Source organism: Chelonoidis abingdonii, chromosome 2, assembly GCF_003597395.2.
Source record: "Chelonoidis abingdonii isolate Lonesome George chromosome 2, CheloAbing_2.0, whole genome shotgun sequence".
Taxonomy (NCBI): domain Eukaryota; kingdom Metazoa; phylum Chordata; order Testudines; family Testudinidae; genus Chelonoidis; species Chelonoidis abingdonii.
Genome location: NC_133770.1, coordinates 87,547,681 through 87,561,204, shown reverse-complemented (window position 1 = coordinate 87,561,204; position 13,524 = coordinate 87,547,681). Strand labels below are relative to the sequence as shown.

Genomic DNA, 13,524 nt, shown 5'->3' with positions numbered 1-13,524 from the left:
TCAGCCCAAGGTGTCCCCTGGGTCAGGGCGCTGCTGGAGGGGGCAGCAGGCAGCTCCTGTGGAGCTGCCACAGTGGTGTCTGCTGGCGGTCCGCTGATCCGCGACTCAGATGGAGCTGCCGCAGTCATGCCTGCGGACGGTCGGCTGCTCGCGCAGCTCCGGTGGACCACCCACAGGCACACCGGACCCTCCGCAGGCACCACTGCGCCAGCTCCACCGGAGCCGCGGGACCAGCACGCGGGGCGGCGAAATTGCCGTCTGCCTCGGGCGCTCAAAACCCTAGCGCCGGTCCGGGTTGTATGTAAAGTAAATAAGTCTTTAAAAATGTTTAAGAAGCTTCATTTAAAATTAAATTAAACTGCAGACTCCCCCGGACTGGTGGCCAGGACCCACACAGTGTGAGTGCCACTGAAAATCAGCTTGCGTGCCGCCTTCAGTACTCGTGCCATAGGGTACCTACCCCTGCTGTAAATGAAGGCAGGATACAGTGTGTGCTCTGAATTTCAAGCCCCACTAGATGGCACTTGTGATTCATTTATTGGAAATATGGTCCTTCTAAGTGCGAACAAACACTGAAAAGTAACCGGTAAAGTGAACATTTTATATAATGTCTTTGCCCTCATTTAGATAATTGGCCCTCATTTTCCATGTGACCTTCAGTCAGGGCCGGTGCAACCCATTTAGGTGACTAGGCAGTTGCCTAGGGCCCTGGGATTTGGGGGGTGCCATTTTCTTCCGCAGCGACCGTGGCAGCTGGATCTTCGGCCGCCCCGGGTCGCCGCTAGCATTTAGGCGGAGGGAGCTGGGGCAGAGAAGCGCAGGGAGGGCTGCCTGCAGCAAGTAAGGGGGGGGAGCAGCATGCAGGGGAATGCCCCGCCCAAGCTCACCCCTGCTCCGCCTCCTCCCCGAGCACACCACGGCTGCTTCACTTCTCCCGCCTCCCAGGCTTGTGGCGCCTAAGCTGATTGCACTGCAAGCCTGGGAGGCAGGAGAAGTGAAGCAGCCACAGCGTGCTCGGGGAGGAGGTGGGGCAGGGGTGAGCTGCCGCCAAAGAAGGACCCTCTGCCGAAATGCCGCAGGCGACAGCGGCAGTCACTGAGCTGCTCAATTGCCTGCCGCTGTTTTCCGTGGCACGTCGGCAGAAGGTCCTTCTTCGGCAGCGCGACAGGAGCAGAACCGGAAGCTGCTATGCACCCCGTGGGGAGCGCACAAAATGCCACTCCCCCAAATCCTGGCACCCTAGGTGACTGCGTAGGGTTGCCTATTGGAAGCACTGGCCCTGGTTAATGTTGACAAGGCCCTCAAAGTGACCTGCCCTAAGAATTCAGTTGATTTAAAAAAAAAACAAACAAAAAAACAGAAAAATGCATCATGCCATCGCAAAACTTTCACTGTAACTGTGTTAAAAGCTCAGTGTTACAGCCAAGAAGTCTACAAACAACAGAGTGACCCCAGTGTACAACATTGGACCATAATTCCTCTGGCATTGACACAAATATAAATACTCAGGCGGCTACTCACAAGAAAGCAGCAGTCTGGGCAGGGGAAGGATGGCACTGCATAGGGTTGCCAACCCTCCAGGATTGGCCTGGAGTCTCCATGAATTAAAGATTAATCTTTAATTAAAGATTATGTGATGTGATTAAATCTCCAGGAAAAATTGGCAACCCTACACAGCAAGCATAGCTACATCCATGATCTCAACAAACTCAATCCTCTGAGGTTGTATCTTCACTAGGGGGGAAAAAGGTGTCCTTAAGTGAAGTCAGCTGACAGGAAGTAAATTCTAGTGAAAACAAGTTAGACAGCTCAACTTACACACACCCTTTTATCTCCCTAATGAAGACAATACCCCTGTGGGCTAGTTGGTTGAATTGCTCTGCTAGGCCCTGATGCAATGCACATGGGAGTCCCTAGAAAGACTCCCACTAATTTCAATGGACTTTGGATCAGGTCTTTAGAGAGCAAGTGTTTTAAGTGCTGCAGTTCTTGATTTGAAAGGCTGGTGTAGTATTTTCAGTATCAAGAGGACATGTGGTCCAGTCAACCTCAATATGGATTCTTTAAACTAATTTGTGAATTTGGTGCCCCTGAATATTAGGATTTAATAGCACTGGCTTGTGCTGGGATAGTATATGATTTAGTCACAGATATTTTTAGTAAAGGTCATGGACAGGTCACAGCCAATAAACAAAAATTCACGCCTGTGACCTGTCCATGACTTATACTATAAATATCCCTGACTAAATCTTAGGTGCTCTGGGGGGGTCCAGGGTGCTCCAGGTGCTGGGGAGGGTGCACTCCAGCAGACAGTGCTGCTGCACTGGGAGAGAGGGGACTCCGGCACGCCACCACTGCTGCTGTGGGGTGGCAGCCCAGCGCGCCAGCACTGCTGCTTCAAGGGAGGGCAGCCTGGATCCCTGGCGCCGCTGCTGCTTGGGGGGAAAGAGGGGTGTGGCCCGGGGTGCTGCTGTTGAGGAGGGTGGCCCAGGCACCCATCGCTGCTGCTTGGGGGTGGGGGACAGTCCGGGACCGTGCAACTGCTCTGGGGCAGCGACTGGGACCAGCTGCCTGGGGCCTCCCAAGCAGCAGCCAGTGCAGCTGCTTGGGCAGCCCTCGGGTCACCCGCACCATCCGCTGCAGAAGTCCTGGCAGTCCCAGAAACTCACAGAATCCGTGACTTCTGTGATCTCAATGAAAGACTCGCAGTCTTAAGTTAAGTCTTAGTTTGAAATCCTCCCTCAGACCTGCTTTGCCACTGTGCCTCAGTCCTAACAGGCAGTACCTTGTGAAATTTCAGTTTTGGCCTTTCTTGATTAGATTGTGGAGAATCCTGTGATGGCTTTGTAATACAAAATTCTCCAGTCTCTATGTACATGGAGACCACCGATGTCTCACATCAGCTCTTAACCAGTGTTTGAAAAGAGATCTGCATACTTGAAATATTAGTGCAATGATTCACCACACTGCCTAGCCCCAAATTAATTATATCTGTCACTATTCCGAGCTTCAAATTCAGGAATTCAGCAACAAACTCTGATTGTTGAGACAATATGAGTCTACGCCTTCCATTGCAAATCTATTGACAAACATGCAAAATATTTCTGCACAATTTCTGTATCGTTCACCCTTCCTGTTGACATTTTCCTAAGAGGTGCCATTAGAGCAAGTGCTGTGTAAGTCTTCGGATCAGGGAGAGGAGAAGGAATTTGAATTAAAGGGTTGGAAGAAAAGTTTTTTAAACATACTGAAAGTTCTGTTGTAACATTGTAAAGATAGAGTGGAAACATTTGCATCTTGTTCAGAACAATTTGGAAGCTCAAGTGATGAGAAAACTATTCACTGTGCAAAAATTAGTGCTTTGGGGAAAAATTAATGTAAATCCATTAAATCCAAATGGAGTCCCCTTCTATTGTGGCAGCCATTTTTGCAGCAACAGTGGTACCCTGATCCTAATTTTCAGAAACAACCTCCAGTTTTGTGGGTGCAAATTATAACATTTAAATGTCCAGCTGCCTGATTTGCATTAGTAGTTAGAGAGCTGCTTGATCTAATTTGTGCTCACAAATAATGGCAGGTACAAAATTGTGAAAGAGCTCCATAGAAAAATAAGATTTCCATCATGAGTGACAAAGCATAACTGGTCAAGTTATGAGGGAAATGTCAAAATTACCATAGTTTTTAGATTTCCAAGTGGTAGATACATCCAGGGAATACTGCATTTGGGAGTGCAGACAAACTAGCTGCACAAAACAAATCTACTATTCTGTTTCTTATGAATGGAAATGAAGAATACAGATTGTTAATCTCCCTGGCATTCTCCAGTCCTGTCAGTGGGAGAGCACCAGGTAAATAAGATTGCCTAGCTTGGTTTTCTTAGTTTCATAATCTATATTATTTCCTTTCTTAGAGTTGCCATCAATCATCTACTTATGCCAAGTGCTGTGCAGTTGCTGCTTGTGGATTAGAATCTGCGTTCTTTGTCTTCTCTCCCCAGACATTTAGATCATGACTGTTCTTTTTCAAAGAATTCCTGACACTTAGACTATGTCTACAATTTGAGCTAGGAGTGTGATTCCCAGCTCCAGAAGACATACTTGGGTTAGCTCTGATAGAACTAGTGCACTAAAAACAGAACATAGCCGTGGCATCACAAACCATGGGAGGGGCTAGCAACTGGAGTATGTTGGATGGGTACATGCTTGGGGCAGCTAGCCCATTCACCGCTATTTTTAGTGCACTAGCCGGATGAGAGCTAGCACAAGTATATCTCCTCATGTTGGGAATCACACCTCAGCTTGAAGTGTAGATGGATCCTTAGTACTGGGGAATTGTGATCTGATATTTCTTCTTATCCCTACTGGAAGAGATGAAAAGTTCCATTTTTTAATAATAGCTTTCAGTGCTTAGAAGTGTCTCCATTTTGTAAAATGTGGGGCAGACATCCTAGCAGAAGTATGTATAACTACATAAGGGGATTTCTCCTTTTTCCATTTTGTCCCCAGACTTAAGGCCTTATCCTAACAGGTGCTAAGCACCAAGACTGCCGTTGTAACTAACTGGAACTATGAGTGCTCTGCACCTTTCAGGATCAAACTCTAACAAAACATGCATCTAAAGGTTGAACTTGTTTCCAATAATTCTTAAAGAAGCAGTGTAGACCCGTGGATAGTGCACCAGGCTGGGAGTCAGAGGACCTGGCTAGGAGACAGGACTGGAAGTCAGCCACTGAACATGTGACCTTGTGCAAGCCACTTCACCTCTCTGTCTTAGTTTCCTCATCTGTAAAATGACTCTGAGGATGATGGTGTAGGGTTTCCTTTGTACAGTGTTTTGATGAAGAGTGCTATAATATGAGAGAGTTTTATTATTTGCGCAGAGGGAGCTAATTATTTATGGACCTGTTGCTTTTTTTTCATGTAATATGGAAAAGAGAAGAAAAGAGAAATATTATCGTCTTCGGAAAGTAAATATGCTGGGCATATTCTACAAAGAAGTAAAAATCTATCTGCCTAGAGATTCATACTGTGGTATTTTTCTAGATTTCCTGCAGAGTAAAGTGTATTTGTATGATTTGTGAACTTAAATGTAGCCTTTATAGAAACCTTGTTGATTTTCTTTTCTTTGCACTTTATTTGAATTTTTTGCTATTTTGATTTTCATTGTAGATTTCTGAGGATTTATCAGAAGCTGATATAAGCAGTGAGGATCAACACCATAAAATCCAGACAGACCTTGTTGAAGAAAAGCTTAAATCTGAGTTATTTGAACTAGCTGCTAAAATGAGTGACAAGGAAACTTCTTCTGATGAAGAGCAGGAGTCAGAGCCTAGAACTGAATCGGAGACCCAGAAGGAAAGTTTGTCCTCAGAAGAAAATGGCAAAAATGTTCAGGAGGAGTTGAAGAAGGTAAGTGAAAGGAGAGGGGAGATAATAGCTTAGAAACTAGAATTCTTGAAGGGGAGCTTGGAAAGTTACCCTGTTTATAGTGGAACCAGGGATAGAGTATATAACGTTCACTGGGAATGGTGAAGAGTTTAAACACACTCGCTTGATAAAAGTGAAGCCCAGTCCTGCAATCCTTGTGCAGTCAAAGCTCCCATTTCCATGAATGAAGAGTTTTGCGTACGGAAAGCCTGCAAGATCAGGCCAAATGTGATTAATTTATGTTCGGTCCAATTCTTAGTTCATGTAAATCAGTGTAGTTCCATTGACTTTAATGAAATTACACTGATGTACCCCAGCAAAGGATCTAACCCTTTGTTTTTACCTAAACCCATATCGGCATCTATTTTTTCACCTTTGCTCATTAAGTGGTCAATGAAAACCTTTTCAGCCTTTACCTGCTCTCCTTTACACAGTATTGTTTAATTGACGCTGACGCATTAGAGTTTCCTGTTGCCTCTCTTTCTGGGTAGTTTGTGTGTCTCTTTAATGCTTTCCAGACCTGTTATCATGTCTACTGATTCTGTTTTCTATCCGATAATAAGATCCCATATATATCAAAATGTTATACAGATTCTGAAGTGCAGAGTCCCTCTTGACAGAATGTGTTTGATCCATTGTTTGTATGACGTGTGCTGAAATCCAAAACCTAGAAGGGTATTTACCACCTGCTTTTTTGTCTTTATTTGAATGTCTTTTCATGTGGTATTCATAGTCACCTGAATATACCGGTGCTCTCTTTACCTTGTAATGTACTCCCCTCTATTTCGATGAAATCCAGCTTTTCAAACATATAAGATAGGCTCCTGTAGCCTGAGTTCCTCATGAAATGTGTGTGTGATTTAGCTGATGACCAGGATGCTTGTATATAAGTGACACTTCCTGGGTTAGTGAGGCACCTTACTACCACTTGCCCTTATAAGTTTGAGGAAGCTTTGTCTGTTCTTGCTGGGAGTTAGCTCTCCTACCCCCCAGCCACTGTTATGCAGCTAAAACTACACAGGATCATTTCAGGGGACAAGGCAAGATGCCACATTTATTATGATAACAGTTTGATCTATAACCAATAGCTAATACTAATACCTGCACACACATACACACACCCCCAAATGTTCTGCAGCTGCTGGATAGTTACCAGTCCTGAACATAGCTTGAGTCCATGGCTTGATTTCGCAGCTTGGATGCGTAGCTCGTGGCAGCTAACTGGCCAGGAAAGCCAGGCCCGAGGAAGAGCTGGGTCTCTGTCGGGCATGCACCACTGCCCTTCGATGTTGGCAGCAGACTGTTACCCAAAGTCTTCCATCTCACCCATCTTATTAATAGGCTTTTAGTTTGCATCAAGAGTCTATAGGTCTTGCTGTGTCACGCTGCTTCTGGGTGGTGTGTGATTGATCACCTGTCAATTGCAGACGTGACTTTCAGCCTTAGACCTGACTTTGATCTTGCTTTAATTGTACCTTTGTTCTTTTCTTTAAGGGTGGACTCTTCTTACTTTGTCAGGGCTGTTGTCTGCATCTTCAGCCATTGGTGTTTGCACTTAACTTTATCAGGACAGGCTGGGGCTGGAGTCTGATTCCATTATTCATGCATACATCATTCACACATCTAAACTAAACTAATAAGGTTACAGCAAGGTTTTGCAAAATGGAGTGAGCATTTCAAAATGGAGTTTGAGTTACAATATGGAGGCTTATTAAAACAAGGGTAATGAACAATTTACAATGTTGAGGGGCAAACAGTAAACAGTGTTACAATGTTAAAACAGTGACAACCAAAAGAAACAATTTCATTCTTCAGCTCTATACCATGGGCAACAAAAACACTCCCCGGCTCTCTCTCTACTGCAGATTAGTGATAGGCACACTCCAGTGCTTGAGCCCTCTGAGTCAGCCCTCTGAAGTAACCAGCCCCTGATCCACTAGACACAGAGTTCACAGATCTGCTGCTCCCAAAGAAGTAGTATACATCATCTTACCAGTTTCCCTTCAGATCATTGTTCCATTTAACACACAGGACTTATGTACTTGAAAACAAGTAAAAGTTTATTTAACAAAGTATAGAGATTTGAGAAGTAGAAATAGCAAGTCAAAGTATTGGAAACAAATGGTTACATGTAAAATAAAATCATAACATGTCTTCTAGAATCTAGACTTACTTAATAAGATACTGTCTTGCCCAATGAAATTTAGCTCTCTCAACCTCTTTGCAGTGATTTCCAGCCAGGATGGCTGTGACTCTCCTTTCATAATACAGAATGCACTGACAGTTTTTCTCCTCAGTGAAAGATAGATCCCCAGTATGCCTCAGTACACCTAGTTAGAGCACAAAAATCCATTGTCTTTACTGGCAAAATGACACTCCTGCCCTGTTGTTTTTGTTTATTCCTGCAGATCTTTTCTTATGTGAATTCACAATTTCTTCATTTAGGGTCCGTAATGCAATGGACTTGAATTGTGAGAGAGAATACACAATGATCAGCCAGGGAGAAAAGTGTCCTCTATCCCCTGCTGAACTGGGGTGTTACCTTCTGGTGACCTGTCTTAACTTACAAACTTTAAGGACATAATTCTCAGTATAGAGATCTAATTCCTTAAATATCCATCTATCCAGGGCTTGCACTTCCATTAGGCTCCCCACAGGGTGCACGGGAGCTTCCGGTTCAGCTCCCGTCACGCTGCCGAAGAAGGACCTTCTGCCGATGTGCTGTGGAAAACAGCGGCAGGCAATTGACCAGCTTAATGACTGCCGCTGTCGCCTGCAGCATTTCGGCAGAGGGTCCTTCTTCTGCAGCACGATAGGAGTGGAACCGGAAGCTCCCGCACGCCCCGTGGGAAGCGCACAAAATGCCGCTGCCCGAATTCTGCCTAGGGCGCCAGAAACTGTGGCGCCACTCTTGCATCTATCCATCCATTTTGCAATGATTATGATGATCAGTAAGGTACTGGCCCTCACTAGATTACATGCCACTCTTTGGCAAACTGTTGCATGGATGGCTGACCTAGGGATCTCTGTAAACCCCTATGTACTCCTTATGCCTGGTGCAAGTTGGCACCAAGAGGTCCCTGGTTTACAGTGTGTGAGCAGCATACTAAAGCTACAGTATCTTGCAGCAAAAGTCAAGTGACAAAAAATGCTAATACTCTAGGATAGGTTTGTAATGCCACTCAAATGATTCAGTGTATGCCCCACATCTGAGGCTTCTGTTTCCTGTGAAAATCACCCAGCTCCTTCTTGCTCAGGGTCTGACAGTTCAAAATGAGTGACGATTCCACCTATATCTTTCATTTATTAAGAACTGTGTGTTCTGTGATTCACAGCCCTTTACTTTATGGATCTTTTGAGAAGGAACTGAAGTTGTTTCAGAAACGTCAGCATCATATAGTGAGAAAGGGGAACTAATGATTTGTAGTCTAGGCTTTTTTTTTAAATTGGCTGTAGTTAACATAGTTACATTGCAAAAAAGCAATTTTGTGATAATGAGAACCTTGAAATTATTCTTTGCTATTTGTGATCGAGACCTTACCTCTGTAGTTTTGGGGGTGTACTTTTCTTTTATGAATAAGTTTATAGACCTTTAAGGCCACAGGAATGCCTGTGTTTTCCCTCTAACTTTAACCCTGAATAGATACTGGATTATTCATTATTTTTATTTTAGCATTTTAAATTTAAAAATGTATATTTTTTGTTTAAAAAAACTCCAAAGAATGTTATGCTTTTCTGTAATACTATCTTATCAGGAAGAAAGAAACTTTAAAAATGAACAAAAAGTGAATGTCCAGCATCCCTGGCTAAGTGTATTTTCTGCTTTTAAAAGAAAGTAAGATCCTCCAGAGTTAGCCATCCAAATCTGTTGTATACGTTCTTTTGTCTGTTATAAAGAAGTCAAGACTTCCCAACGCTATTCACAGTCATGACCTCAGAGGAATTTATAGCGGAACTTGCTAAAGCCTCACTATATAGAAAAATGTGAGCTGACTTCATTCCTGTTCTTGGCGAGTATTTCATAGATGTTATTTAATCTCTTTTTCAACTGGCTATCTACTTAGTAAGGTGGCTGACCAACATGTTGCAATGAAATACCGAAACTGAGAGGATAAGATACAAATTCAAGGCCTAAGTAATCCAAAGATGAAAAGGAATCTAAATTCGTACAGCATATGTGATAGATACATTATATAACTGATACCTTAGTAGATGAAGATACTCAATGGGAATAAACACAAAAAACAAAACGTTCAAAAATAACTAAGAAATTTTGGTGCCTCAGATTTTAGGTGTTTCAACTTGGCGCCTTAAAGGAGCCTGATTTTCAGAGGGTGAATGTTCAGCCCTATCTGAAAATCAAGCTCTTTTTAAGGTGTCTGAAGCTGAGCACCCAAATCATTACCCAATTTTGAAAATCTTAACCTGAGAATCCACATGTCAAAAGTCAGTGCCCAATTTCATATTCGGATATTGAAAGTGGCGCCTACTCTATGTGTCTAAAGCAGGTGATTGGATGACTGCTGTCTCGTTGCAGCTCCTGAATGTAGAATTGGGCATCCTATTTTTAGGAACCTAATTGAAAATTGGGCTGTATGTGAGATACTTAATTTATGAAAGACAAGGCAGGAGGGGGAAAGCTGTATGTGCTAATGACATCCTCAATATTGCCAAACCTAAACATTCAGGTTCCAAAAAATCATTAGATTGGCTTAAAATCACAATATTATTAAAAATAATAAATCTTGGGATTTTATTTATTTGCTTTCTGGGTTTTGAGCCTTTTGAGTTCATATTTTCAAGCCTTTTTGTGCAACCATGAGAGAGAAACACTTTTTTTAAAAAAACAGAAGTTGGGAATCTTGCATAATCTCATGATTTCATGAGCTGATGCTTGAAGAAAAACACATTATATCAAGAGACTGGCAGTATAGTTGTGAGAACTGGTAACACTGAGTCTTCAAGCTACTGAAATGTTGGTTTTGGCTTCAGTGGATCTTGGTAAGTGCTCAGCACATCTGAAATCAGGTCATTTACATTTGGATGTCTAAGTATGGGTTTAGGAGCCTAACTTTGGGACACAAGTTTGAAAATGTTGGCCTTGAACATTTTATTTGATATATGTGGTATTCCTGAAGATTTATTCTCATACACAGACATTCTTAGAGCCTATTGCATAAATTCTGTTTTAATGAGACATGATATACGTTTCTCTTTCTAATTACATTGTCTGGAAATTAACCTAGATTTGCTCTTTATATCTTACTTCTTTCCTTCTAAAAACGTAGCAAAATATTTCAATACCAGACTAAATATGGAAACTATTTTGTGGAAGTCTTAATGATACGATGCTGGGAGTAACCTTTGTGATAAGATGCGTATTTTAGCTCTCTTATTTTTTATATTAATGAATAGTAATTTCCCAAGTTTATCATGCTCCCTGGACAACAGTTTCCTCAACACTAGCCCTGAGATTCGCTCTGCTCCACTAATGAGAAGAGCTATAGTTTACAGAGGCATGTCATATATTATAAAAAACAAATTTCTGTGGCCTGTTTACAGATCATCATTATATCATTAAAACCAACAGAATTTTAAAAATTTACGTTATTTAAATCTGTCTATTTTTGTTTACTACTTCTATTTCTTTTTGCTTAGGCCATAAAAATAGACTAACTAATTTCACGTTTGCAGCCAGTTTAATTTTCCCTACTTATGCTTCAGTGTTTGGATTACAGTCTAATGCGCTTAAACTCTTGAAAAAGTCCATCCCTGTTCAGGAAAGCACGTAAGCAAATGCTTATTAACTTCAAGCCGAAGCTTTGTCTTCTGTCTTTTGGACAGTGGTCATATGTGCTTTCCTAAATAAGCATGATTTTCTGAATCAGAACCTGAAAGTTGATTTGTTTAAAAATAAATACTTCCCTAGATTGTGAGCTGCCTGGAACAGTGACTCTCTCTTTCTTCTCCACTCATTTGTACAGCACTGAGCACAGTGGATCCCTGTTTGGAGCCTCTACAGAGTCTCACAATATAACTAACAATCATAAAAATTCCTTTTGCATTAAAATATTCCTTTTTAAAATTCATGGAAACCTTTCTACTTATCTTAGATTTTATGCATTTACAAAGCCTATATTTGGGGGCAAGCGTGACCTGCCAGTGTCCCCTTAATTCAGATTGTACGCATCAGGGATAGTACCCACTTGAAATAAAGAACATCTCTCTTATAGTGACTGATACGCAAAGATGTCAATTTGCATTTTGAAAAACAGCATTACTTGATTCTCTACTATAAAGTGATCACTATGCCCATGAGATCATACTTCCGTGAACAACCAACATCAGAAATAATTGTAGGGAAAATGCATTAAAATCTTTTTCTAATGTGGCAAAAATCCCAGGCGACTGCACCTGGGTTATTGTCCCTATCCATCAGCAAGGACAGGAGAAAATTAACCAACTCCCTGGGAAGGGAGAGAGAAGCCCTGACACACCCCAAAGGCTGTGGAAAGATGCCAGTCATAGAGGGAGAAGATGACAGCTGGAGTTCATTAAGGGAAGCTGTGAAAGCAGAAGTGTGGGCCATGGATGTTGCATCCAGGGGAAAACTCATTCCCAGTCTGGACTTTGTCTGAAGAGGAGCTGCTGTTTCCAGGGTCCAGATATGGCAAAGGACAGCCTTTATACTCATGAACGGGAGTAACCTGGTAGCTACAGTCTCTTTTAAAGAAAACGTTAAGAGACACCAGGGTCTCTACGAAATTAGGTCAAATTTATAGAAGTCAGTTTTTTAGAAATTGTTTTTATACAGTCGATTGTGTGTGTCCCCACACAAAATGCTCTAACGTCATTAAGTCAGCAGACTGCATCCACAGTAACGAGGCTAGTGTTGACTTCCAGAGCATTGCATTGTGGGTAGCTATCCCACAGTTCCCGCAGGCACCGCTGCCCATTGGAATTCTGCGTTGAGATCCCAATGCCTGATGCGGCAAAAACAGTGTCATGGGTGGTTCTGGGTACATGTCGTCAGGCCCACCTCTCCCTCCCTCCGTGAAAGCAACGGCAGACAATCATTTTGTGCCTTTTTTTTCTGGGTTATCTGAGCAGACGCCATACCACGGCAAGCATGGAGCCTACTCAGCTCACTGTCACTGTATGTCTTCTGGGTGCTGGTAGACGTGGGACTGCTTTGCTACACAGCAGCAACTCATTGCCTTTTGGCAGCAGACGATGTATTACGATTGGTAGCCATCCTCGTCGTACTCCAAGGTGCTCCTTTAGCTGACCTCAGTGAGGTCAGTCAGGGGTGCCTGGGCAGACATGGGAATGACTCAGCCAGGTCATTCCCATCTTCTGCCGAGCACCCAGGAGATGACGATGGCTAACAGTTGTACTGCACCGTCTTCTGGCAAGCAACCAGGAGATGATGATGGCTAGCAGTCATACTGCACTGTCTGCTGCCAGCCTAAGATGTAAAAGATAGGGGGAATGGATCAAAACAAGAAATTGACCCAATTTGTTTTGTGAAATTAACGGCCTGCTAAACCCAGGGTTTTGAGTTCAATCCTTCAGGGAGCCATTCTGTGTGACAGTTGTTTGTGTTTCTCCTTGATGCAAAGCCACCCCTTTTGTTGATTTTAATTTCCTGTAAGCCATGTCATCAGTTGCCCCTCCCTCCGTCAGAGCAACGGCAGACAATTGTTTCGCGCCTTTTTTCAGCGCAGAACCAGAAGCTGCAAAAGAAAAACCAGGCGAGGAGACGACGGCAGTGCGGTGATGAGAGTGGTGAGGACATAAAAATGAACATAGACTTCTCACAAAGTACGGGCTGGGCAGTGTGCCCCAGCAATGTGCCCATCATGGTGATGAGCTCTGCATGGTCACCTGTACTGATCAGCTCACCACAGGCCAAACAGGAAATGAAATTCAAAAGTTCGCGGGCCTTTTCCTGTCTACTTGGCCAGTGCATCTGAGTTGAGAGTGCTGTCCAGAGCGGTCACAATGGAGTACTCTGGGATAGCTCCCGGAGGCCAATACCGTTGAATTGGGTCCACACTACCCCAAATTCGACCAGGCAAGGCCGATTTCAGCACTA

General features: G+C 43.2%; 1 protein-coding gene across 3 annotated transcripts in view; it reads left to right on the top strand.

Annotated features, from left to right (window-relative positions):
• Positions 1-13,524, top strand: part of MYRIP (myosin VIIA and Rab interacting protein) — a 377,671-nt gene that overhangs the window by 338,457 nt on the left and 25,690 nt on the right. For all 3 annotated transcript variants that reach the window (XM_075062536.1, XM_075062534.1, XM_075062535.1), the window contains exon 11: positions 5,169-5,408. In XM_075062536.1, the coding sequence (XP_074918637.1) occupies positions 5,169-5,408 (240 nt within the window). The remainder of the gene's footprint in view (positions 1-5,168; positions 5,409-13,524) is intronic.